Here is a 27,825-nt window from a genome sequence, read left to right as displayed (position 1 = left end):
ATGCCAAAATAGGGCTGTTCTATTTCATCATGGCTCCGTGTCTCACAGGATGTGGACGAGGGTCACTCCAGCTCATCTAGAAAAGATCTTTCTTCTCCACCCATAAAAAAGAAAATATTTTTTCCTTCTTTATGTAAAAATGTTGTTAAAAAAGCTAAACTAAATCTAAAGCTAAAACCAACAGACTTAGAAACAATGATGGTAATGGAGTATTTTTTCATGTGAGCAGACATTTTCCCCGATCAACCCTCTCCCATGAGCAACCTAAAATTATAGCAATGTTAAATATTATGATTAACTCCAGTTTTAAGAGGGAGGCTACTTCAGTCAGTTGGATCATTGCATTCACAAAGTCTGCTGAAGTGTAGACTACCCAAAAGGAGCATCTGGCAGGGTGAAAGCTAAACCATGGGATAAGTGACTTCACTGCAGGAACAAGCTGAAACAAAAAATTGATTGTGAAGGGTGGTAGGATAGCAGCAGGCAGGAAGGCAGACAGGAAAATGTACTGATATATGGAAACAAGAAAAAAAAAAGGATAAACGTGCAGTCACGTGTGCTTCTCATTTTTTCACCAGTAATTAAGGCCCTTTTAAATAGAAGTTTATTTAGGTTCAAAACTTATAAATCAACTTGTAAATTATCCTACTTATGCAAATAGATTCACTGATTAATAAAATTCTGCTAATAGGATTCAGTCTACGTATGTTATGTGGACTGAGCTACCATAACAATTCACAAAGCATAGGATGTTCACAATAACAGTGATCCTGTGATTTAATAACTCCTTTTTTACCACATTAGAGATGGGGACATGAGTCAAAAAGAAGTTATGGGGGACATTTTTGAAGTGTCAAAGTACCATAAAATGCTTTGAAAGGCTGTTTTTCAATTCTAAATACTTTTGAAAGTCTGATCCTTAATGGCTCGTCTCCGGTGAAATAACATGTCTAAAAGAGAGGTGGCCTGTAAAATCACATTTACTTGCATTTCCTAAGAATTGGAATATACTGCTTTTAAGACAGTTTCCTATCTTCGCCAAATGAGTCAATATACATTGATCTTTTGCTTTCAGATCCTAGATTTGAAAGTAAGAAACTCTGATTCTTATTTAATCTTCATATCATCCATGTTGAGAGATAATGAGAGTGCTTGTATTTGTTTCAACATAAATTTAAAAGTTATATGAATATTGACTTTTGCTGTTTTTATTCTAATATTACCACTAAAAATGAAGCTACCTTTCTACTTTGAAAGAGTTAAAATGTTCAATTCTAAAATTGCAAAAGTTCAAATTTAAAAATATTAGTTCAAGAAAAAACAAATTAGAAGTTAATTTTTGCTGCAACAATAGCCATAACTACATAATTAAAAACTTTTTTTTTTCAGATGAATTCAAATTATTTATGAAAAGGCTGCCCATGAATTATTTCCTGAACACATCTACTGTAATGCATTTGTGGACAATGGATTCTAATTTTCAACGTCGCTATGAGCAACTAGAAAACAGCATGAAGCAACTCTTCCTCAAGGCACAGAAAACTGTTCACAAGCTCTTTGGTCTTAGTAAGAGATGCCATAAACAGCCACTCATCCGCATGCCAAGGCAGAGGTAAGAAAGCCTACAAAAACCTGAGAAACTGTAACTGCTGTCTTGACACTAAAATCTCCTTAAGGGCATAGAAGTGGGAATGTGAGTAACATACGGTACATGCACAATATACAGTCCTAATATTTGTAGGAGTTGAACAATCCCAGCTTTCAATATTGCTCTATTCATGTTTTCCTAAATACGATGGGAAAGGTCAAAATAAAACCTGATTTGTATATGACTGTGCAACTTAAATATAACATGAGCATACAGATTAATCCCATTTGGTCTGCCTGTTTTACAGAACCATATTTAGTGGAACTTGGCCAAGTGTAAAAGTGCCAAATAATTGTATACTGAATACTGAATACCTATTCTGAAGCAAGCACAGCTATTTTAAGAACTTTCCAGGTCATTATACAGTATATACCACATACTATTGATTTCTTGTCTCATTTGTCAGATATGAATTAGAATTGAAAGGATGCCTAAGGAAAGGAAATAGGAGTGTTTTAGTCCTCCCTAGAAACAGAGAGATCCTGAAAGCTAGCTAGTCAAATCTATATTAACATAAAGTGGTTATAGTTGATTGCGGGTCGAAAATTGCTTTATTGAAATTAGTGGAATGACACTAGAGTAAATCTGAAATGAATGAGCTTTTAAGTATGTTATTCTGAGCGCAAGCATTATGGGCCTAGTCCAGTGACTCCTGCATTTAGCATGTATCTCCATCAATTTTAAGGAAATCTAGTTTAGGTTCAGTGTTTCAGAACAGCCAAGGGTACTTTACTCTCCCCTGCTTTCAGCTCTCCTATTGCAAGCTAAGGATCCATCAATTCCGCTTTGCCTTTTGGTGGCACTTAGCTAACCCTTCCCCTTTTTCTTTCAGGAGACAACTGTTACGGCTCTCATGCTCCCCTTTTTCTACATACTGTGCTTTTCTTTGTGATCTGTTAGTTGAAAGAAAAAATGTATTTTTCACTTGTGGGGTCATTTCATAATTAGAAAACATTCCACTAAGGAAGGTTATATAGTCACTCCAGTGCTTCAACATCATCTCCTGTGTTTCTTGGGCATGACCTGAATGAGCATTCTGCCAAAGAGACGATTCAACATGAAAGATGTCAGCAGGAACTCAGAGCTTTTTAAAATACAAGAAACAAAATCCAACCTCACTTTCTTTTTTTTCTGTACCAAAATTTAAAATAATCAGGTCTTGCAAAATAACCACTATAGGGTTTTGGGGCAATCTTTGGTTGCCATTGGTAATGGCAATGATAGAGTACAGATGAACTGAGATATAAAAAGCAAAGAGCATTGAAACGATTGATCAAAACACACCTTTCTTGTTATATGAAGGATATTTTTTTTTCAAATGCAGAACTTGTGAGTTTGTGGTTTATCAGTTAAAAAAAAGATGTGGCGCTATGCAAAAAAAGATGTGGACAGGCTGGAAGGGGTCCAGAGAAGGGCCACAAAGACGATCAAAGGACTGGGAAGCCTGCCATATGAGGAAAGGCTGAGAGAACTGGGTTTGTTCAGCCTTGAGAAAAGAAGGCTTAGGGGACACCTTACCACCATGTTTCGGTATTTAAAGGCTGGCTACGAACAAGATGGAGACTCCCTTTTTACAAGAAGTCACATGGAAAAGTTGAGGGGTAATGGGTACAAGTTACTCCTGGGGAGATTCCAGTTGGACACAAGAGGAAAATTTTTCACAATGAGAACAATTTGCCATTGGAATAATCTCCCCAGGAGTGTGGTGGATTCCCCAATGCTCGACTCTTTTAAGATTCAGCTGGACAGGGTGCTGGGCCATCTTGTCCAGACCATGCTTTTGCCAAGAAAGGTTGGACCAGATGATCCTTGAGGTCCCTTCCAACTGGTATTCTATGATAATACATTTTACTAGCAATGAGTTTGCCTGTTTTACAGGGAGTTGTAATAAACTTTCCTAACAGTTTGATTTTGCAATGCATATCTAACTTAGGAATATCATAACTTACTTTTAAGATAATTATGTCCCATTTTAGTGACTACCCTAAAATTTTTTCCAGTCAATACGGAGGGAGATTGGACATATGATGACATAATGATGACCAATAGATGGCTCAAAGATCAGTGCTAAAGGCAGGTTTGGAATACTTAGCTAGTGGGATGCATTTGCTAAAAGAGAGCATTTTCAAAGGCTGGATTCCATCTGACTACCTGGGAAAATTGCCTTCTGACATCAAGGCTTTTATGGCTGATAAGAAGAGCTTTAAACTGAGAAGTGAGGGGGAAAGGTCAAAAGAAACTGGTTTAATTTTGAAACCTGGTTAAAAAAACTCTGATAGAACAAGATACTGAGATGGATAAAGGAATATCAGTGGTGAAAAGATGGATAGTGAGGTGAAAGAAAACACAGCTATTGATTGAATAGTATTCAGGTACTTCTTGTGGTGAGAGTATACCTAATCTGAAAAAGGTAGTGGATTTTTCAATACAGAACTACTAACAGGTAAGCACACAAATGAATAGCAGATAATGCAATGGAGAATGAATACCTGAGTAATGCAATGGAGAAACATGAATTATTGCTCAGCCTGTAAAAACAGACATTTCAGCAGAAAGTGAGTGGAATAACCCCAAAACCAAGTACTAAAATTTCTTGTGTTTAAGGGAAGGAAGATAGAAATAAAAGCAAAAATCACAGCTTCATGTTCCAATGATATTCTAGGCTCCAAAGAAATGAGAAGGGGGAATTGGAACAAAATGCAATCCTTCCTAAAGGCTTTCCAAACAACTCCTTCCGATTACTGTTTGGGCTCTGCTATTGATGGTTAAGGGTGAATTTTATTATAGAAGGAGAAATGAGACAGATTTAATGGAGATATAAATACTATTTAAATTGTACTTTATGCGCACTTGTCTTTTCAGATACAAAATAAAGAACCAATGCTTCAGTTTTTAATAAAGGTCATGATGCTGGCAGTGAGTAAAAACAAAGTAACTGTGCTAATGTTTAATTTTACACTGTATTTCACAAGTCAACAGAAGATATATACAAAGGATTTTTAAAGGAATATCTCAGAAGTGAGAGCTGGTTTTCTCTTTCATGAAGCTGGGACTTATGTCCTAAAAGTTTAATACAATTAATGAAACTTTCTATGAAACTGAGTTTTATAGGAATTTATAGAAATTTTATAGGAATAAATTGCCATATACATGCTTATATCTGGCATGTAGTCTGCCAGAAATCATTCCATTGCACTTGAAGGAGCTCTTACATACAGTCAAGGTTATAATTAATTACTGAAAATACCTGTCTCTTTTCTCTGGCCTCAAAATTTTGCTACTGAACATGAAACAAATTGTTGCTTGTTTTTTTTAAATGGGATTCAATTAATCAGTTAGATCGAGTTGCTTGCAACTTTTTCCATATTTCCTGAAGAACCAAGCCACTTAATAATCATAAAACTAAATTACATTTATATGTTAAATTTCTAATCCTTGAACCAAAATACCTTTGAATCCTCTCCTAACATCATTGTTCATAGTAGAAAAGAGTCAATCAACTGCAAGTTTAAGAAACTACATTCCTGTGTCTCCTTTTCAAACATAGTTTATATTCTTCAGCTAGAATAGTGTACAAATAGTTTTCTTTCAGTCTGCACTAGCGATCGGAACAATGTCTTTTTTACTGCAGCACTTTTGTATACACTGGGGATGGGAACAGGATTACTATTTTTATTTTATTCTGTTCATTGCAAATCTTTTCAAGTTCCAGATGTTCTCCCAGATTTCAAGCTTTCTTTCATTAACATGAAGCAGACCATTGTTCCTTTTCCTGAAAGTCAAATCATGCCAAGATACATCAAATTCCATAGATTTCCATTATAAACCATTACGGTACTGCTCAGTGTACCTTTTAAAATTCACCTGAATTAATCAATACACTTTCTGTAATCAGTGAAGTATTTACTTGTCTGAGTTCAAAGAAAAATACCAACTGAAAATTCAAAACCAACAGGAGCACAGAAATTGCTATGTAGATAATCTGTTCCCATGTTGTATAGAGGGATGGAATGATAAAACATTCAATTTCAAGAGATAAAGAGAAAAACAAGATTAAAAAAAATGCACTCTGAAAAAGAAACTTGATGTTCTGTGGAGTAATGCTACCAGGTGAGCTACTGCCTCTATGCATTCGAGGCTCTGCTCCTTCAAAAGGCTCAAGTGATTATTACTAATATGTTCTCATTGCATTGACACATTAGCCTTAAAAACTTGCAGTATCATATGCTCATTCATTGGGTTTGCTTGGCCAGAGTCTACTGCATGCAGCAATTGTTATTCCACTAGATGGCCAGCTCTTGCTGCAGTTTTTATACAGGAAAGTTGTTGAAACACCGCTAGTGGCACAATACATTTTGCTTTGCAGGAATCTGTAGGTGTTGTAAAATGTATATAGCAGAGTTTTTGAAACAATGTTAGAAGCACAATACATTTTGCTTTGTAGGAATCAAGATGAGGTGCAAACCCACATGTCTGCCTAAGCTCATCATGCATATTTCTGTATTAGGACCATGAGGTGCAAGGAACAATTGTTAATCTTCAGAAGAAGTTTGCATATGGTATCTGTGGTCTAGTACATCTACTCTGAGAAAAGGACTGATGTAGTCATTAAGTTAGTCCAAGCTCTCTATTCCAGCAGCATCTTTCTCAGATGAGGTGAGAAAGTGATGCCTTATTACAGGCAGCAAAGGGCAGGCTACCTCATAGCTTAGGCTGAGCACTGAGACTCATACCTGCACTGAAAGATGAGATCTGTGCATGCATAATCTCATGTTAACGTCACCTTTGGATTGAATCTTCTCATTTTTCAAAGACAAAATACGTGGAGGGAATAAAGAAATATCAATTTTACTCAATAAGGATGTCCATATAGGACACTGTAGCTCACATATGCAATGGGAAGAGGTAAAGCAGCGAGCAAAGTTGTGGTTATACAATTGTCACTGTGTTATGGGGAGGGAAAGTTGGTTTTGTCTCTGTTTTGGTTAACATATCGGTAAGATTTCTTTTCAAACATGATGACTATATGCTGAGAAGCTGAAAATCACAGGAACAGAAGACCTGATCCTACCCATGAATTGCTGTCAGTGAAACACCTGAACCAGAGCTGAGGGTAAGCAGGCACTTACATCCACCCAAATTATGGAACAAAAATGACAAAACTAGAATATCTATGCTTAAGAGCATAAAAGAAATATAAACTGTGTTGGTGGAAGAGAATGTTCACATCTTCACTTTCCCAAATATTTTTCAATAAGAATGGCAATGATTTCCTGTGATTGGATTTAATATTCAAACACTACTGAAAGACATTGAAGACAAGGAAAAACTTTCATTTCTTCTTTCAGAAGTAGCAGTTCAGCACTTGATTTCACTCTTTTCTGTGTCATTCAAATTGGTTCCTTGGCTAATGTTACCCATTTGAGTGAATGCACTCAGTACAGTATATTGCTATATATACAAACCTTATTTGTATGCAGTTTAAATCACTTCATAATGAAAAAGCATCGCTTGAGTCCAAATTTAACCAGCAGAATTTGTGATTTAATAAAGACATAAACAAAAGTATTAAAAGGAGAAACATAATGTAAATACAACAATAAGCCAGTGGAAAAAATTACATCTTCCTTGGCATAATAACAAAATGGAAAACTGCTGCAGAAACTGCAACTGAAGATTATGAGCAACTGAAGTAAATAAGACTTTTAATTATAAAAGACCAAGGTACAACATTTGCACACAAAAGCATTTAATCTTAAATAAAATGTCAGTATTTGAATTTTTGAAAAGACTGGATGCTTAATATTACCATATAATTTACAGTGAAGATGTTGGTTATACCAAGAGTCTAGCCAGTTTTTTAAAGGATCTTATTCCGGTAATGCAAGCTGAAGGCAAATACCGACAAAACTATGTAATAACTTTTAAAAAATACCTTAATTATCATAGAAAAATCCTTGTTTCTGAAAGGAAAGCCATTCTCAGCAACCTTATGTTTGAAACATGTCCTTATCTTCATAAAGGATTTTTTTTTAAGAAACATACTCTGAAGCTAATGTAGATTTAGAAGGAGTTCATCACCAGGGGCAGTGAATGGCTGCATCAAACAGAAGAGTTGCAGAGAGAATTCTGGCTTTCAAACCCAGAATTTATTCTGGAATTTCCCACAGAATGCACCACAGGCAGCTATAAAAGGAGGAAGAGCCATGAATTTGCATTTTTTTATTATTTTCCTCTTCCTTTTGAATTTCACAGACCAAAAAATTCACATGCCCTCAGAGCACAACAGGGCCTGAATACCGTAAAAACACTTCAGAGAAGGGACTTGTATCTTAGCCTTCTCTTCAGTCCATATGCAGAAAAAAGATATAAGATATCTGACTCTTTTATAGTATTTGTAAACACAGTTCATCAGAATACTGAGGCCTTGAAACCTGTTTTCTTCAGAATGCTTCAGAGCGAAATATACACAAAAAAAGATAGTGTAGATTAATCCCATGCCCTCAGGATGTTACACAGGATTAGTTCCTTATGTCCCAAAGTTGGTAATCAGCTACTTTAGATTGCTTTGCTATAAGTTCAATTGATTCATGTGCACAAAATTACTAAGGAATAAAATCTTCCACCAAGGAAGCCACAAAGTTCAATATATGGAAGCTCACAGTACATTACACAGAGTTTTTTCTTTTCGAAGCACATTTGTGGCATTGGATATAAGGGAAAAAAATCTAATTATACATCACTTAGCAGACTGCTAGAATGAAGGCGAACAGTGAGTCTAGATGAAAATTTTCTTATGGAAAGACAGGGCAAGACAGCAAAAGCTCAGTTGACTGGACTGGGTCTAATGTATATGATGCTTCCGAACAAGAGGTGCTAAACAAGCAATATTTTGTCTGGTTTTAGAACATGTTCTTCTTTTAATAGAGTACAATGTGTCATAGAGATGTTTCTAAACAAAAATCATTCCAAGAAAGAGCAAAGAAAAATGTACTTAGATTGTACATCATATTGTATTATTAAAAATACCAGATTTTTTTTTAATTTGCTTCAATTAAGATATTGCATGTGGGAGTTAAAAATGGATTTGCAAGTTTCAATGTAAAGGAACACCTCTCCAGTGGAAATTTTGATTTGATCTAACACACCAGGTGCACAAGTGAAAGTTGCATGCCATTGAAAAGGAAGGTGATAAGATGAAAGTATGTGAGATAAAATGAAGGTCAGTTTGGCAGTGGTTGCTTTACTAAACTGAATAATAAGTCTGTATCTTTTCTCAAAGGAAATAAAATGATCCACTTTGAGGTGATACCTTTAATTGGATTGGGGATTAGAGTTATTTAAAACTAACGTGACAGACATAAAAATATGATATACAGGACTGCAAATAATAGGTCTGATAACAATGACAAGCTAAGATAAACTCTTGTGTATATGTGTGTTTTCACACATATTTTAATAGCTGTATATACCTGGGGCAGTCTGCTGTTAGTATCTGTCCTTGTAATATGTTTTCTTTCAAGGAGATTTTTTTTTCTAATGTTCCAGCACTTTATTACATACTCATAGAGGCTGTTCTTGATCACATGCTGTACATGAAAATTTTTCCAGCCTCCCCACAACTCCACTTTTGATTTTTTTGATGAATAGCAACATTAGAATGAAGTAATTTAACCATATCATAAAGTGCTGTGAAACTAGTAGACAGGTTATATTAATGTCACAGAGCAGGAGTATGCCTGCTTCCATGCTCTGGAAATACCATACGTGCAATATGTAGAATGAAGTCACATCTCTCATGCCAATGTTTTGTCTTTTTAAATTATGGACTACTTACCAGTGCAACTGTACCCTAATAGTAGTGCTTTAGCAATTATATTTTACATGTTGTCACATGATACAAACTGTTAAAAAAAGAAAATTATCTTAGCAGAAGTCATCTCACATGAAAGGAGTTGTTAGACCGATATAGTATGATATGATAACAATGTTAATTTAATATTGTAGGATGTTGTATTACACCTTGTTCTGAGACTTGTAATACTAAAATATGATTGCTGAATCACTAACCACTATTACAGTACTGCTGCACTGGCAAACAGTTTATACTTTAAAAGGACAAAACATTGGCATGAGAAATGTGACTTCATTCCATGTACTGCCCATCTATTATATAATACTGCTGAATATTCAGACAATACCTTAGAGGAGACAGTATTTAGAAATGCAACAGCAGAAGATGACTGAAGTAAATCAATTCACTCAAGAAGAATGACTACTTTAGTGTCCATCTCATTCTTGTGGGCTCTCTTCTAAGAGTAACTGGGTGATATGAATGGAAAACCCATATTCCTTTGGAAAACCAATTTCCTCTATGCAGTCCAGTTCTGAGAAGGGAAAGTTGGGCTCAATTTCCCATTCTCTCTCATCAAACAGTATGTAGGGTATCCATATTTTTAAGATCTGCTAACACTTATTGCACTACAGATTGCCTCTGTCCCTTCCACCTACCAAAAATCCCTTGTTGTTTCCAACACAAATGCCCAAACTTCCTTTTTTTTCCCAGGCAAATTTTGTAATGCAATTGGTGCTATCAGTACTGGAGCCTGAAAATTTGAAGACAATAAAACCCAGCAGCTTAAAATAGCATTTTATTTTATAGAAATGTGGTATTAAAAAAAAAAAAAAGTGCAGATTAAGAAAAAGCTGCTGCAGAATTTTGGCTGTAAAGATACAGTATTCAGCACATTTAATCCCCAGTGTAGATCTACAATACTGAGGGGCTTGCTTTTGGCCTTTTGGTTTTTACTGTGACCAAACTGCTGTAAAGGACCTTCCCTCAGGCCAAATTTAAAGATATCTTAATCACCTATCCACATGAATCACTTGTAGAAACAACATCAGAGCCAACACTGTGGTGACTCACAAGGCTTGCAAGCCTACACTTTAAAATAATTACTTGACATGTAGATAGATCCTGGCACACATTTCTGGGCTTGGCAGCTTCTGTTTGCTCCTACCCTGATGACCATCTGTCTTTGTAGTCAAGACATGTGACATAATGGCTACGATCCTCTCTAGGTAGCACCCCCCGCCTTAAAGCATCATGATAATGTACACCGCAAATGCAACTGGAGGTCAGGCAAGGACACTAACGTGAGATATTGGCTCTTGGAACACCCTGGGCTTCTGGCTATTCCCAAGTTCGGAAAGTTGCAGCATCTTCTAGATTCACCTGTATAATAAGAGCATATTTGAACATTGCTTTATCTGATCCAGAAGAGTGTAAAATGTACCATAAGGGCACATCTTTTATCATCTGTAAGTTACTAAGTAAGACAGGAGAAAAATAAGAAAGAATGATCTTTGATGGTCAGTCTCCAGCATCAGGCTTCCTCTGTGGAGTCACCAAAGTCCCTCTGTCTGTGCCCGCCATAGTACAACAGGGCTGACAATAGGCTGACAATATCACACCTCCCTTGCTCTCTTTTATCTATTGTGTTTCTTTAGAGTGATACACAGACAGTCGCTCGCTATGTGTTTGTACAGCACGTCAGAGTAAGGCCCCAGTCTCAGCTCAGGCTGGGATGAATTGCTGTAACATAAATGCTTTTCTGGTCTGTGCTATTGAGAATAAAAATATGTCTCCTCTGTGGGAAGGTGGCATTAATGCAAAGCATAAGAAAGCTTTGATATGAGTGCAGAATAAAAGGGAAGATGAAGGTTGGACTTGAGGGGGGTCAGGGGATATTGCCACGCATATCCATATTTCAGGCAAAACCTTTCATCGTTCTGATGCCTCACTTTGACAAAGAGGTCTCTGCTTGTCAGGTCATGTCTGTCAGCACTCTGAAAACAAGATTTCAGGCTTGGAATCAGAAAAACTTCTTAATTAAACAAGTCAAAGAACTGTGAGAGATGCATTGACATAGAAATGAACACATACAAGCAAGTGTCTTAAATTTCTCACCTGTGTTAAGTCATATGCAATTTACTCTGTTAGCTCACTCAGAAGGCAAGATACTAATTCTCCAAGGGGACATCAAATGCCAGACTTTAACCTTCAGGGCTGTGCCTCAGGTCATCTTAGCTAAAGACATATAATAGCTTTGTCTTTAGAGAATTTTGAAGATTGTATAGTTTCAGTCCTGCAGATGGTGGTTTTTCAAGCTTTTGATTTTTAAAAATGCTTTGAAAAGTACCGTAAGCCTGCATCTGAATTGTTTGCATTGTCTCATGTGTACTCTTCTGCTCCTTTCAAAAACAAACAAACAAACAAAAAATCCTTTGCTTCCAGAATGCACCACTCCCATTGTGTCTTAAGTGTTTCCAAATGACATAGTTCTGGGAACATTTTCCTATCTGGCCAATACATACAGATAGGATCATGAAAAGCCTTACTCAAAGTTTGATATGGCTGTTTCATACTATGTTGTTCTTCCATTTGCAACACAAAGAAAGAAATATCTAATATAGCTTCCAGGTCATTCAAAGTTAGTCATTCTTTTGTATTTACAGTCTATTATGTCTTTTATAAACCAAAAATACATTAATTCTTGGTGTAATAGGTTCTCTATTTTCTTACAAGCTTTTGATAAGAGCAAAATAAATTAATAGAAAGAATAAGGTGCATATTGAAGTGTAAAGGGTAGGGAGATTTCTGAAATTGAACTGCTAGATAAGAATTCAGTTTGTGCATAATTGCTATGCATACTGTCAAGGGTAGAGTAGTTTATGGACAGAAACAGTAGGAAAAAAATTATACACAAAGGTAGTTAATTTTTGGAAACATAAAATACCCTCTGAAAAATTAAAAATTTCAAATTATGAATTCAATACTGGTATCTTATGCATGTAGCTATATACAGATTGGTAAAAACAATGTACAGTTCATTTACCCCAAAGAATACCAAGTAGCAAACTCAACAGCTCTACTGACAGCAATGGTATGACATTAGCCAGAAACTGTCTTTGCCCCCTCCCCTTGTCTTTCTCCCTTCTTGCCTTCCTCAGTTTCTGAATGAGTTTAGCACTCCAGAGAGGTGCCAGGCAGACAGCTCAGGAACATCTAGCCCTCTGACGTGCTCCCAGAGAGACAGGATTGGTAGCAGGCCCAGGCTTGCACTGTCTTGCCAACATGTCTCAATTTTCACTGGGAGGGATCATAGCTGGAGGGTGTGAAAGAAAGTCCATGATAAATAATAAACTCCATGGTGTTTTATTCCTTGGCTTCTCAGCTGAGAGCATTGGCAAGGGCGTTAGTTGTGGTGGTGATGTGTGCTGTGTGGACAGATGTCACCCAGGGAAAAGCTTTATTGTTGAGGTATTCACCTCATATTTTGTGTTGTCAGAACATTTACATTCCTGACAGATTTCTTATAAACTTAATGTAGCTCAAGGGCTGCACTCAGAGACCCCAGCTAACACAAACTAACTCCAGAGTTTTCAGCTCAGTTTTTCTGGTACGTGGCAATATCTAGTGAGGTATAACCTTGTTTCTGATATGTCTATATACAATTTGGATATTTTTTGTATCTCAAAAGATATTCCAAGTATTTAATAAGCAGCAGATTATCATCTCTTATTCTGGTTAATATTAGAGTTAGAAAAATTTCAAGAGTGGGTTCTGCTATCCTTATTCAGGCTGACCAAGTTGCTTGTACCTGGAATAGGATTATTTGCTTTCAGACTACTTACCAAACAAGAGACTAGAAAATACAAGAGTGGCAGAAGTTGCCCACTAGAAATGTTAATTTTCAATGCAATCATTTACTGCCATGATGTTTATAGTCTGTGAAGAACTCATTATCTTATTGATGTGTAAACTGAGTTCATGTTTTGTATGGTTCTGGAGAGAAAAAGAAAATATAATTCTTTATTATTGAGACTTTCTGTAAGATGTTATTGTACAAAAGGCATAGACCTACATTTATGCATTTTTTTCCCAGATATTTCCAGATATTTATATTCTTTTGGAAAAGTGCCATAAACATACCACAGGGAATGAATACAAAGCATGGTGTTATCAGTAACATTCTTTAAAAAAATCAATTTTAAAGTCTTTTTTTTTTTAGGCAGGAAACAGAAAAGCTTCAGGCTGAGAGAATGCAAATGAAGTTTTATTTCATCAACAAGTGAAGGAGATCAGGGCCTTAAAGCAACATCTGAAATGAAAACAAGATTGCCTTTCTATCAGGTTTCCTTCCTCCACATTCACAGTTTGTCCAGTATTTTGGAGTTAAACAGTTATCTCCGTATCTTCTGACTGCATAACCACCAATGACAAAGAGAAAGTCAAATGTCTAAGACATCTGTGTCCCATGGCTTCAACCTACACCTCACCGAAGGAAATGGCAGGAAGGGTTTTTTTGCACAGGAAGGTGTCAGAATTCATAAGAGGAAATAAAAGAGATCACATCCTGGGATCCCACGTGATCTATCCAACGTGATTGGAGGGCAAGTGCTGATTCAGAACATATAATCTGTTTACCCATCTAGTGCATGCTTTTTGGAACTCTAAGGCATATTAAAGAGATACAATTAGTAGTATATTTTAAAATTGATGACCACAGATCACTTAAAAATATCCCTGAAGTAGCAGATGATACAGCACAGCTGCAGAAGGCATTAATTCCAATTAATTTGTCAGGAAATTATCCCAGTCATAGTATTATCAGTTTTCTAGAAATCCATATATGGAACCACAGATGATAAGTACAAAATAAAGGACTTATGTATTGCAAGGAGCTGAAGTAATAAAATTTGTTGGCACCCCAGACAGAAGGTGACACTTGCTAATTTTCTAGCATAGTTTTATTTTATTATCTTTAATGACTGACTTCTCTTAATTGTCAAGATATTAAAGATGACCCAAACCAAACTGAACTAAAACCTTCTCTGAATTCCAGCCAGAATCACCTTTTCTTTGCTTACTTTTCAATAATAAAAGAATGTGTTTGTTCAAAACTCAAGAAATTATAAAAATAAATGCAATCTCTACAGTCAAGCTTTCTTCCCCATTGTGAAGCTGCTGTCATATATACCACAAAATTTATTTTCTCCAGTTTTTAGTTAAAAAAAAAAGAAAAAAAAAAATCCTTTGATCATCTGGCTTTTTGGCCATTCAGATTCTTACATAAATAGTTCCTGTTCTACCCATATGAGGAATGGCTTCAATATGCATTCAGACCTCTCCTCATTAGATAGAAGTGCAGCAAATGTCAGGATTTGTGGCATCAGTTAAAATTGATGTATAAGTCTTTGTATTAAAAAAGAAATTTTGATAGAAATTAACTTTTCAAAATGCATACCCTTCTAAAAAACAGCAATTAGTAATCTCTTTCAACATTGCTTAGACTGTGTTAATTATATTTCCTAAGACTCTCCTTCCTTATTTTAAACAGTTATACTTCCAATAGAAACTGAAATCAGGATCATTATCTTGAACTTTTATTAGGTTTTATTTTTCTTTTAATCTTGCAAATTTAAGAAACTTCTGGTTGATAGTTAAGAAGAAATCCTAAAAAATTCTTTAATTGATCTTAGAAGAACCCAAAGGCATCATGCCCTTGAAATTGTGCATATATTATTCTACATATTTTTGGACAAAGTTGCCTTAATTTTGGAAAAAAATAGGAACAATAACTGATGATTTTTTTAATGTAAGTTGAAAGCTTACCATCTGTGTAGACTGCTTCATCAGTGTATTATCTGCAGAAAGCACTACTGGTTTAGATAATTCCTGGAGTGATGGCTAAGATACAGTATAAATATAAATGAGATAGTTGGCAAATATGTCCAAGATGTGAGCAAGGTACTGTGAAATGGATAGCTAAGCTGCTGAATGTGTTGTCCTTAATGTTTCTCTACAAAACTTCAGTTAAATAAGCTCTGAGTAGAGACCAATGTAGCAAATCCCAAGACAGCATGCAGACTTTCTGTTTCATCAATTTAGCCCTCAATACATTGCAAAACACTTGAGTAGCATTTTCTATCTTGCTGAGTCCAGTCCACAGTTTAATGAATCTTGCCACTGGTATAAGGTTGTACAACATTAAGTGATTTTTTATTTCTTCTGCTGACCATCTGCTGCATATGTAGACTGCTTATCTATGTATATCCACATTTGGTTATAATGTCAACTGCATTGGAGAGGAAACATTTTACTTGTGGATTAAGAGATGAGCAAAAGTTCATAAAAGCCAGAATCCTCAGCTTTGAATGACAGAAGTAGAGAAACAGGTTTCCATCCATGAATATTTAAAAGGAAGTCTATACAGAATATCTCCATCTGTGCTTCTAAGTGTTGCTGCAACTTGGGGTTGGATTAACTTCAAAGATAAAAATAGACCCTCTGTTTATGAAAGGCAAAATTTCTCTGTACTGAATAGAGATTCGTGTCCTGACACAGAGGAGTGAAGCTTTATAAAGAAGTTTTCTACAGGAGGCACCTGTGAATCTTGGCAAATAATGATTCCAGAGTCTGTTTCTTCTTTTTGCTGAATAGCAGACAGTCATCTGGTTATAGAGCTCTATAGACAAATTCAGATGAATGGTGCCATGCAGTTGTGAAATCGATGACATTGCAAGTCTCACAGTCTATGAGATCATACATCTCAACCAAACTTGCAAATATATTTTACAAAAAAACTCTTTTAATCTAGTTCATCTTTGAAGTTTTCAAGAGCACTCACTGTATCCTTTCCACCCTTTGTGTGAAGGTGATAGTGAAACTGAACCAATGTTCTGTGTGTGTGAAATTCACATAATTTTTATGTAATTCCTAGTTTAAATGTCTAGCCTTGATAGTAAATGTAAGTAGAAATACCTTGCAATATTTGCAGATCATAATCCCTAATCATTGATATAAAATATACAACTCTGTACACACAAAATCATATTCACACATTTACAGAAATTTAATTAATAAAATTAAGAAGAACACTTGCAGAATTCTCTCTTCAACAAAACTGTACAACTTTCCTTCAAAATTGTCAGGTAGAAATTTCTTGTGCACACAAGTTAAAATGCACAATACTTTGCCTCTTAAAAAAAAAAAAAAATCAATGGTTTCTTAAATCCACCCCCAGGAATTTTATAAAACTGTCCTGACTTGTGAGTTCTGCTTTTGCACTCTGAGAAGCTTTGTTTTAGGAGGGTACATCACAGATTAATCCCTCTGAGTCATAGCACTTTCCACGCTTTGGAAGAAAAGGCTCTATTTCACAACATTTCCTTGGTTCTGATCTGAGGTATTGCCTTGATGATTAAGTAGAAAACTGGAGTTTACAAGTATCAGATCAAAACTAGCAACTAGTTACAGTAGTTTCCTCTCTTCCTGACCTTATTACATATTCCTTTTTAGATCTGAACTTAGCTGCCTGATCACAATTCAAATCCAACATCACATCAATGCTATCAGCTCCAGGAAAGAAGTGAGCAGTTAAGAGTATTTACTTGTTTGCACTCTTATGCTTGCAAGCTCCCCCAGACCTTAATAAGATTTCCATTTCTTTATTGGCAACATCAATCTAGCATGGATTCATTCTTTTGAACCCCAAATAATCTATTCCCCTCTCCGTGCAATGATGTAGTTTAACTACTTACTGTTATTTTTGCCCAGTATCTTCATGGAAAAATACAGATGCTAAATCAGTTCAGATAATCTGTAAAGAAACAGAATCTATTATTATTATTATTATTATTATTATTATTATTGTTATTATTTTAATGTGGTTAACACCTTATATTCAGGTATGGAAGCTGGGACACTTCTGAGGTTTCATTTGCTTGCCTAGATTTCTAGGCAGTTCTGCATATGTTCTCGACATCAGAAGGTGCTGAATTAACATTTCCACTGGAGGAAAGGAAAAGATCGAGTGCTTAATTTCTTGAGAAGATAGCTTTTAAAATGCAGTTAAGGTGTGCAACTGCCAGTATTAAGGCACCTGAATGGCAGTAACACTTTGCATACTTTTAAGCTGTAAAGTAAAACTGAGTATGATTAATGGGATGGCTTTACACATAACAGCACAGCTGGGGATTATGTTATTTTATATTCATCTTCCAAACTCCCATAAAAGTAGATTATTGTAGCATAGCACTTCTGAATACTTACATGATGATTGGAGTCTTAACAGCTCCCATGTTCTTACAAAAGGAAATATACTGCCTAGAAACTCAGTCTTCCTCTGTGGAATTCACCCTTCAAGGAGGATGAGGAATATAAAACACTGGAATGCTGTTTAGGGGACACTGGGGTCATTATACAAATATTGGAAGGGATGTAAATATTTGGTTGAGCATGGGATTACATGAACAGAGTATTTGCTTAACTTCTGTGGCACAGGGGGACTGAGGAGAGGTTAAGGGCATGCCTGGGGCTGGGGCAGCTGGCAGCTGGGCACTGGTGCTCTTGAGTACCAGCATCATAGTTGTTACTGTACTTCACGGTGAAGGGATTAGCCACAAAGCCATGACTATAGTGTGAGGAAAGTGCCTATGTGCTTTTAAGGATCAAGCACATATTCCTTCAGTGTCATGTCTGAGCCTGAGAAGATGCCCCAGAGTGTCTGTGGCACTGGTAGCAGCTTCCATGGTGGGACCTGTACACAAGCACCTGAATAACCTGAACAGCAGCAGAGAGGTGATAGTGTATTAACAACTCTGAATAAAAAGGGTATTTGACTTACAGTTTTTATTGCTCATTAATTACAAGACAAAAATTTGTAACCATCTAAATTCTGCTGAAACTCAGCTGGAATTAGAATTGCTGCTATGTGTCATGTGAAATCTCACTCACAAAGGAAGTTCATTTAATGGGCTGCTGGCATCAGCTGGAAGATACCCACTGATCTCACAATGTAAGAATAAGAGATCTCCTTTATAATGACTATCCAAATTAAGATACTTTTTATAAGAAATGAAGTTTTCCTTGATTAATAGTCTTTTTTCCCAAGGTTTTATTTATGACCAGTTGAGTCACAAGAAGATAAATTTCTTGCTTAGGCTCTTTCACATTTTGTTTTGTTTTGGTTTTTTTCTTATTTGTAAGACAATATAAGTTTTCCATTAATGAAATAGTAACACTTTAATTTCATTCATTTTAACTGTATCCATAGCAAAAAGGATTCAGTTTGATTTCTGCAGCAGCAATTGCATCAATCTATAGAACAACTTGCTCTCAGTCTGGCAGGTATCAAACAGATACAGGTACAAAGAAAATTAACAATAAAGAAATGAAAATTTTCTGAAGTTCCTTTACACAAATAAAATTTCCTGAGTAGGATTTGAGGTTGTTTTTTTTTTTCCTTTTAATAGCAGAATAATACTAATTAAATTCACATTTCTGAACTCTATGTTCCTCAGTATGTATGTTAAAGACCAAACAAGCTACCAACATGGGCTCAGATACTACATTCCTGTAATCATTTTTAAATTGTCATGGACACATTAAGCTTTCAGTGAACGAATAAGAGAAAATGTTGAATGTATTTTAAAACTCATAATTTTCTATAGAAAATTAACTTTATTCAGATGCTTACTTGTAAGAATATGGTATTGTATATCTTTGTGAGGCAACGACTGTGTACTTTAAAGCTAAACACTGAAGTCTGTTAGTATTTTCGATTTATTACTGTAGTGTCACTTTTGTGTTCCTCAAATTCTTACAAGGATAGATCCTGCTAAGAAAAACTTAAGTTTAATAAGAAATACTTTAGCAGGTCAGAAGGAACTGAATAATAAAATGTGACATATTGCTTTACCTGACAACAAGTAGGAATAATGCAAATATACTAACCTTAGCAAAACCATCTTCATGATTATGTAAACACATATGAAGAAATTGTGTTCCAGGCTTAAAAAAATACTTTTGTTCTTTATGCTTTAAAAAACACGTCTAAATAATAGTTTCCACTCCAGTTGCTCAAGCCCTTACACACTGCTTTAGAGAACCATCTTTGACTGTGAAAACAAGGATATTCTTAAAGAGTATCACCCCTTGAAATGGTTTAGCTTTGCATATTGACTGTGGTTGTGAGTTTGACTCTAACTCTTCTTTGGCACCCTGTGATAAATAAATGTGCACAGCACTGGTGGGTTTCTGAATACACCAAATGTTGGTTACACTATATTGAAGAACAAGTAAGCTATTCACATGAGCAATGAGTAGTGTTTAACACATTAACCTGGGAGAAAGGTGATATATCTTAATGACTTCAGAGAGACTGATTTTGGCTTTTGACTAACTTCAGTGTTCGTAGATCTGTTAAAGATGTGACTTTTACAAAAACAAAATTTAAAATACTGATCTATTTTAAACAGTCTGGCTTCTACCACACTGTTTCCTTTTTTCTTTCTTTCTTTTTTTTTTTTTTTTAGGAATTTTTGTGCTTTTTAAGCAGTTGTTGCCTAAAAAAAAAAAAAAAAAAAAAAAAAGAAGATTCAAAAAGGAAATAGTTCTGTAAGTGCTGAAACTAATAACCCCTGTTTCCCTATAAATTAGCTTCTCATTGGTGAGTTCCCATGTGAATTTATGGAATATTTGGGCTCACACTGCAACTTAATAGGAGCTCTCCATCCTATGGACTATATTCTTTTTTTCATAAAACATGGAGGAACTCAATGTTTTTGATATTTCTGACCCTTTGCTGAATTTTGTAGATATTAGCTGAACAATTCCAAAACTTGTTGGCAGAAATAATGAAGGAATGGTAGACAGGACAGATAGACGATTCTGCTAAATAAGCTTTGTTTTCTTCAGAATTCAAGTGGCAAAACATGCAACATGAAAACAAAACAAACAAGAGTGGTTCCTTTAGAATACCAAATGAGAAAACTTAAATGGCAATGAGGTTATCAGAAGTCCCAGCACCAGAAACAAAATTATGAGGATTTATCCTTAATGAGTTTGTCATTTCCTAATTAGATTTGTACATACATATTTGAGAACTTCTCTATGTTCATATATTACAATGATTTTTCCCTAAACCTCCCTCAATTTTAAAGTATTTATAAAGCAGAACATCTACTCACTGCTTCTTCCGTTTCCTCTGAGATCCCTGTCAATTATCAGTACTATCCTCATGGATGGATTTTCATATGATCTTTTTCAGCATCCAAAGAGCATCAAGGAGGTTTAAGTCTGACCAGCATTTATGTGAAGATATAGGAATAAATGAAAACAGAAACAGCAAACGTACCTCCACATGGGTACATAGTAAATATAACAATGCTGCAGCAAAATTACTTCTGTCTCCACAGATTCTTGGATATTTAAAGGAATGATCCATCAAAAAACAGACACATAAGCAGCTAATAGGGAATGCAATAGACCACTTTTAAGTTGAACTAAAAAAAAAGCTTTAGAAATGATAACATCTCAAAAGAAATAGACTTTAAGTTTGAAGAGACAGATGAAATTGGGAAACCAATAATGTAGAAGCAGAATCTTAGTCTTTGTTTTTTGGTTTTTTTTTTTGATCAAACCTTCAGGGTAGGGTTTGCTAAGTCAAAAATGGAACAAACATTTTGCCTATTTATAGTAAGTTCTCTAACGTAACAAACAGAAAAAACCCTGAACTATATATACATAGAGATCTTGTGGAAAATTGCAAATTTAGCAACAGATGGCAGGAAATGGAATTTGCTGTCTTATCAGGACAATAAAGCAGAAAACAGTTGGGGTAAACTTGTTACAAAGGAAAAAAACTTGCAAAAGAAAATAGAACAGATACTCTAGTTCACATTTATAGATTCTATTAAGGACAATCTGTTTGTAATTGGAGAGGGCTTCCTGAGCCTGTAAATGTAGTATGTGTGCTCATCTAAAAAAGTGTTTGCAAGTTCTTGTCATGCTGAACACAACAGTGCCTCTCGTGCACTAAATTAGATTCACTGCTCAGAGCCTACATGACTCTAGTAGCAAAAGAGGAAAATCATGAGTAGTGTCTGAAACAACATCTTCACAAATCACTTGCATTGTAGTGGATCCTGAGTAGAGAAGCTGCATATTTCTACAGCTGAGCTCATTCACTGTTGTATCAAAGGTTCTGAAAACTTACTATACAGATGACTAATATATTCAACATGGCTCAACACAGACCAGAATGGTCTGAAATTCTCACTAAAACAGAGTGAGACATGGGAAATTCATGAGCCATTTTCTGTGCAAATGAATGAAAAACTGGTTGCAAGAAAAGACAAATAAATAAAACGTGACTCCCAGTGGATGCATACAATACTCAGAAATCCTAGAGGCCTTAGAGGCCACCCCAAATGTTTGCATTTCTAAACTTTGGATTATTTATTTTCTTGTTTGTTTTTGTTGTTGTTGTTGCTGTTTTGTTTTAAGGTAGGTATTTGATGAGGAAAGGAAAGGGGATGAAGGATGTAATGCAGTGATAGTTCTGAGTTCACTGTGATGTGACCTCATATGACCCTTAGAAGTAGCTTTGGGTCTCTTTGTCCTTGGTAGAGTATACTTTGAGGGCAGAAAGTCTTATCCATCAATCATTTCTGAGAAAGATCTCTGCTCAAGGAGAAAAAGAATTGCAGCTATGTCCAATGTCTGAACTAGTCATGGGCAAAAGAAGGAAAAAATCATCTTTTATTTACCCACTTCTATGTGATGTGAGGATAACATGCTGCTTCCATCCTCCCTCCACATAAGAAATTCCGTAATTTCTCTGGGTCTAGAACTAGAATAAGGTATTACTCAGCACAATGTAAGTGATATATTTTCCTCAATATTTGCCAAATTTCCCTAGAAAAAGTTTGTAGACCATCTTTTGTTTATTAGTGGTAAATGTCCCAGTGATATTTAGAGGAAAACCTGGTCAATGTTATGTGTAAGGTGTTCATAATTAGCACTGTGTTTATATAAGATATTGTAACTCTGTACTCCAAAGGAATCATACATAAATGAAAAACAAAGAGCAATTAAAAAGTAGTCAAGAGGAAAATAAAAAAAATGCTTTCCAACATTACAAAAATGGTAATTTTCTGCAGAACAGTATGAGAGTTGAGAAAAGATTTTTTTTCTTTGATGCAACACTGCTAAAGCTAGGCTTCTGCAGAGGGCTTTTATTTTTTTGTTCATCTGTTCTTCACCTTGATTCCATTTTGTCTGAAGTCCAGTGGCTCTGTTCTTAAACTGAAGTTCCCTGACTCTAAGTTGTGATTCGTGCTTTAGCAAAAGGCATGGGGATTATCTACCCAAGGATCCTGTCAGAATTCAGTCAGTCTTACTGCTTTCTGCCTTCTGTTCATGTACTTGAGAACTATACTTGACTTTAGGATTACCTGAAGGATAAGTACCTTGATTTGGTGGTCACAGATTATGTCTTGGCATTACAGATGTTGCTTTTAAACTCATTCTAATGGGTTCATGTTTTACATGCTTAGCATTAGCTGAATACAAGTTGGCTAAAAAGCATAGTCATTTTTTCATGGTGTACATTGAAAAGACCAAAATATAAACTATATTAAACAGTTCAGACTTTGAAAGGTCTATAAAACAATCTCCTTGACAATCGTGTTCAACTTCAGCAGGAAATTTTAAGTAATGTCAGTAAAAAGAATCAATCAAATTGCAGATCAGTATGTACCAAAACCAATAAACCCCCTGGCAAGCAAACAGGGCTTTCTCCTCCAGCAACCTTTTCCTCCTCTCTTTATAATGGTTAGTTTTGCCCTAATATCTTCTTCATATAGAAGTTGGGAAATTATTGCAATCCTTAACCTGCAGGATATAGTAGGATGCATTATAAATTATGCCATGGCACTTCAAGTTTTCTCACCCATCACAATTATTTGATTCTGGGAAATTAAATTGTCTTAGAGTACCCAACAAATCCTTTATTTCTGGAGCTAAGGGTATAGACATTTCATTCAAGAGTTCAAGTATCCATATGTGGACAGGTAGTCTATGCAGCAATTCAGTCCTATATGAAAAATAATAATTGAAATGGTTTCCATAGAAACTAAAAACAGCCAGTGGAAATTGCTAGATGGTGTTAAAAGAATTCAGTCAAGTTATATTTGAGTAAATAAAGATCATTTGCAACATACTACTGTTTCCAAGGACAGGTGGCATTTTTAAATATTTTTAAAATTACATCTTTGAGCTGCCACTTCTAGTTGGGCATGTGGTTTCTCACAGGGCTATAGGTTGGTATTGAAAATATTAGGACTATGTACGTCGTTGATCATGAGTGCTCTGAAGTTAAAGAGGTCCTTTTTACCAATGCCATGATTTTTTTGGAGCAAGTCCATAATGAGGTAAATTAAATAGATTAAGAGAGTAATAAGTATTCAGATAATAGTAATGTTTGACAGAACTGTATTGCAATAAGCAGCACTGATTGTAAAACTCCTGCCAGATATAAAGCTAACATTAATTTGCACTCCTTATATCACATAAAGTTTGGCTTTCTGTGAACATGTGTTTGGCTGTTAAGAGTTAACTCAAAATCAAAGAAACAAGCAACATTTGAGCAGGGTCAATTTTTCTTTAACTTTCTGGTAATGTCAATTCTAGCTGTAAGCAGCCTTGTGAAAAACACTGGATTATGTCTGGATTTGGGCTTCTCAGTCCATTTGCCAGCAGAGACTGATTGTGTTGCAGAGGCAATGTAATTACTCATCAAGGTGAGAGTGTTTGTGTTGGAGCCCTGCTTACTTTCCCAATGACAAGCCCGCTTACCTTTGCTGTCAATCAAAAGCACCACAAAATGGTAGTAGCTAGAGACGAGGGAAAAGGCATTAATGCATTGAATGAAAGTGCCGTAGTAAGCAGGCTGAAAAAGATCCCACTAAAATCTCTCTGCCCCTGTAAATGCTCCTTTAATATAAACGCTAAGTCACCTTATCCACCAAAATCCATGTAAAAGATACCTCCAAACCCCATGTAGATGGATTGTGTATTGGATAAACAGGAGAAATAACAGATGATATGTTTGCCAGAGGACATTAGGACTATTTTTGTGGTTATTCCTTGATATTCAGTGGTATTCACTGTGCACAGTAGGAAATCCTCTGCAGGACAGAGGGAATATTAAATATCCAGACTTGTACTTTAGCTAGTGGCTCTGCAGTTACCCACCTCCAGTCCTTATCATCCCGTCACTACATCTCTAAAACCTTTGTGAGCACATCCTACATCCTATTTCTATTCCTTTTGTCTGTTCTGCACTTAAATTGGAAACTCTTCAAGGTAAAGAATCTTGAGGCAGATTGGCATTTTCCATACGGACAATGTCTTCAGGCTTTTTCTGTTGTCACTTTTATTATAAATACAATAGAAAGTACAATAGTATTCATAGAGTGTTGAGAAGAATGGATGGAATCCTTTTTGGGACATCTTGGTAGTGCTGTTACCCTAATAATTAACTATTTAAAAACTATCACTATGAAATTCTTCATGTTTCGTGACCTGACTCATAACCTTAAAATTTAACCATCCTTTCCGAGTTTAACTAGTTAAAAGTGCAAAGATATTGAACTACAGGAGTTATACAATTTTGTATGAGGTAAAAAAATGAGCTATTTAGTCTGTATATTGGTTCCAAGATGAATACATATGACATCCAAATACATCAAGAAAAAGACAGCAAGTTGCTGCACATGGCATTTCATTCTGTAATAACTGGGGACAGCATTGCACATTTCTGCAGCTTGTGCATCAATCTCCCTTCAGGTAACGTTCCAGAAATAAGCTGCTTGCATTTCAATACAAATTTCATATCAGAAACCTCATTTAAGAGAAGTACATTTTAACAACTTGACATAAGCACACAGTACACATGGTTTTTCCAAAGTTTTGGGTTGTGACCAGCAAGTTACCCTACAATGATTCAGCATAGCTCTTTTTTTTTTTTTTTTTAAAGTCAGTCTTGCGCTGCTTCTTGTATGTGGGAAACCTATTATTGTTTCTCTGTCTCCAGCAAAAAACTTCAAATTTATCTCACTTTACCATTCATTTCCATTAATCAGAATCATCATCATTCCTGTAATGCCATCATGACCCTTGTTCTCTTGGTTCAGTTGCAGCCCCTGGGTTTGGGAGGACTTTTTTCAGGGGATTTTTGTAGCTGCTTTTTTTTTTTTTTTCAGGTGAGAACATCTGGCCTTTCTGGAAGGGACAGATAAATCTTTCAGAGGGTACCTAGGGTATTAAGGAGGAGTGTGTACTTATATGTATACACACAGATGTATATAGAAAGCATACTAGAGACCTTGTTAATGATAGAGCTCCTCCAGAGTCTTTAGTATCCCGCAGTGCTTATAATCAAAGATATTTAATATATCTATGTTAAGAATGCTAAGTATGTCTTAAAACATATGTTGTTGTAGGCTTTGAAATGTTATATGTCACTTGTCAGAAGAATATACTCTTTTAAAATAAAATCTACAGATTTTTTTTTTTTTTTCTACAAGGAAATTTTGTCTGCTCCAATCCACTTTTGGTTACTAATGCTAACTTTCAGAAATTCTCTGTGAAAGACAAGCTCCTCAAATTAATTCCTTCCAGTACCAGCATGTTAGTTTCACTAAGGAGGAATTTAAAAGGAGCTAAAATATTTGTCAGTTTGTTTTTTTGTTTTGTTTTGTTTGTTGTTTTTTTAAAATCTATACTCCCTTAAATAATAATTGCAAGGTATTAAGGAAGCTGTTCTGCATAGGGAGATTTTCTTTCTACCCTTTACTATTATGGTATATAAAAACCATAATAATGGTAATAATGAGGAGGGGATGAATTCAACAGAGTGAAATTGAATATCTAGATAAATAGTGTGTCAGAAGCAATATGTTTTTTCTTTGCAACAAGAGTTGTCTCTTCTTCAGGATATGATTTATAGTTGATTACCCTTCATACACTCTTCTCAGGGGGAGGGGATTTACACACAGTCCCACTGCTACAATCCAGCATTCGTGATTTACTTTAATAGCTAACATGCTGATGCAGAAAATAAAACTATGGACAAAACAGATTGCCTCAACTATGTTTTCTAAAGTAAATAAAATGTCGGGGGGGGGGAGGCAAAATTCACTTATATAACTGCGAGATAGCCTAACAACTTTGAGGTTTTGACAGTTAAGATACTGTACAGGTGTTAATGAACTCCAGAACAACTTCAGTGGTGGTACATATCACAATTACATATTTTCACGTGGTTCTGCCAGAAGAAATTCAGAGGTGTTACCAAGAGGTGTTACATATCATGGCTTCTGCCACTGACATCACAATCGCTTGTGGCTCCTGTAGATTATTCTAACCAGAGTGAGCTAGTTATGTTGATGAGTGGAAAGTACAAAGGTTTCAGCAATGTGCAAGAAGGATTATTATTCTGAATTGAATACGTAGATCTTTTTTCTCAGCAATCATTCAACAGTTGGTGGGGGAGTGAAAATAGTTCTATAAGGTATATCTCTTTATCTTTGTATAATTGTATATATTCCAAAAGAAATTTGCACAACCTCCTCAGGTGGGACTTTGGTTCCTCACTCTCCATAATCTATAATAATTTCCCTTTTTTGCAGATCAACATGCAGAAAATTGTTCTTTTGTTGACACAGTGTCAGCCTTTCTATCAACTTACATGTTGCATTTCAGGCTGTAGGTTGTTTGTTTGTTTAAGTAAAACAAAAATGTCAGAAGAGATGCAATTACTTGATATTTGCTTATAAGCATTGTTACTATACTGTCTCCTAATTACTATATAATTATAATTATATACATGCAACTGCTGGTTATTTATACTAATATTTTCACTATTTATGATCATTACACAAGTTACATCTTATTACAAGAATTATACATTATTAAGTGAAATACATACTGTTTTTAAAAACAGCATGATAAAACTTTTCTAGACAGCCTTTAATTTTCCTCCAGAAATTTAAGGTTGTCTTTACAATTTATGCAAACATATCATGACAGAAAAACAAACCTCTCTTCTGTAACATATTTTGTGCCTATATTAAAACTTTAAGGGTTTGCTCAAAGTTATTTTCAGTTATAAGAGAAAAAGCACACTGATCTCAGAATCTTATTTTATTTTATTTTGTTTAATATCATGATAAGCGAGATATGAATACAGAACTGAGTTTTGTATTCTTTAATTAAAACCATTACTCTTTACTCAGAGATTCTTGCTTTGGTGCAATACTTCTGA

The 27,825-nt window shown here is 35.4% G+C and overlaps 1 protein-coding gene across 1 annotated transcript in view; it reads left to right on the top strand.

The window, feature by feature from the left end:
- Positions 1-27,825, top strand: part of BRINP3 (bone morphogenetic protein/retinoic acid inducible neural-specific 3) — a 209,641-nt gene that overhangs the window by 167,438 nt on the left and 14,378 nt on the right. Inside the window, exon 6 of the mRNA XM_010580706.1 lies at positions 1,390-1,612. Within this exon, the coding sequence (XP_010579008.1) occupies positions 1,390-1,612 (223 nt within the window). The remainder of the gene's footprint in view (positions 1-1,389; positions 1,613-27,825) is intronic.

Source organism: Haliaeetus leucocephalus, unplaced genomic scaffold (genome assembly GCF_000737465.1).
Source record: "Haliaeetus leucocephalus isolate CR32 unplaced genomic scaffold, Haliaeetus_leucocephalus-4.0 Scaffold730, whole genome shotgun sequence".
NCBI classification, from domain to species: Eukaryota; Metazoa; Chordata; class Aves; order Accipitriformes; family Accipitridae; genus Haliaeetus; species Haliaeetus leucocephalus.
The sequence above is the reverse complement of the archived record's forward strand: the minus strand, read 5'-3'. Positions and strand labels throughout refer to the sequence as shown.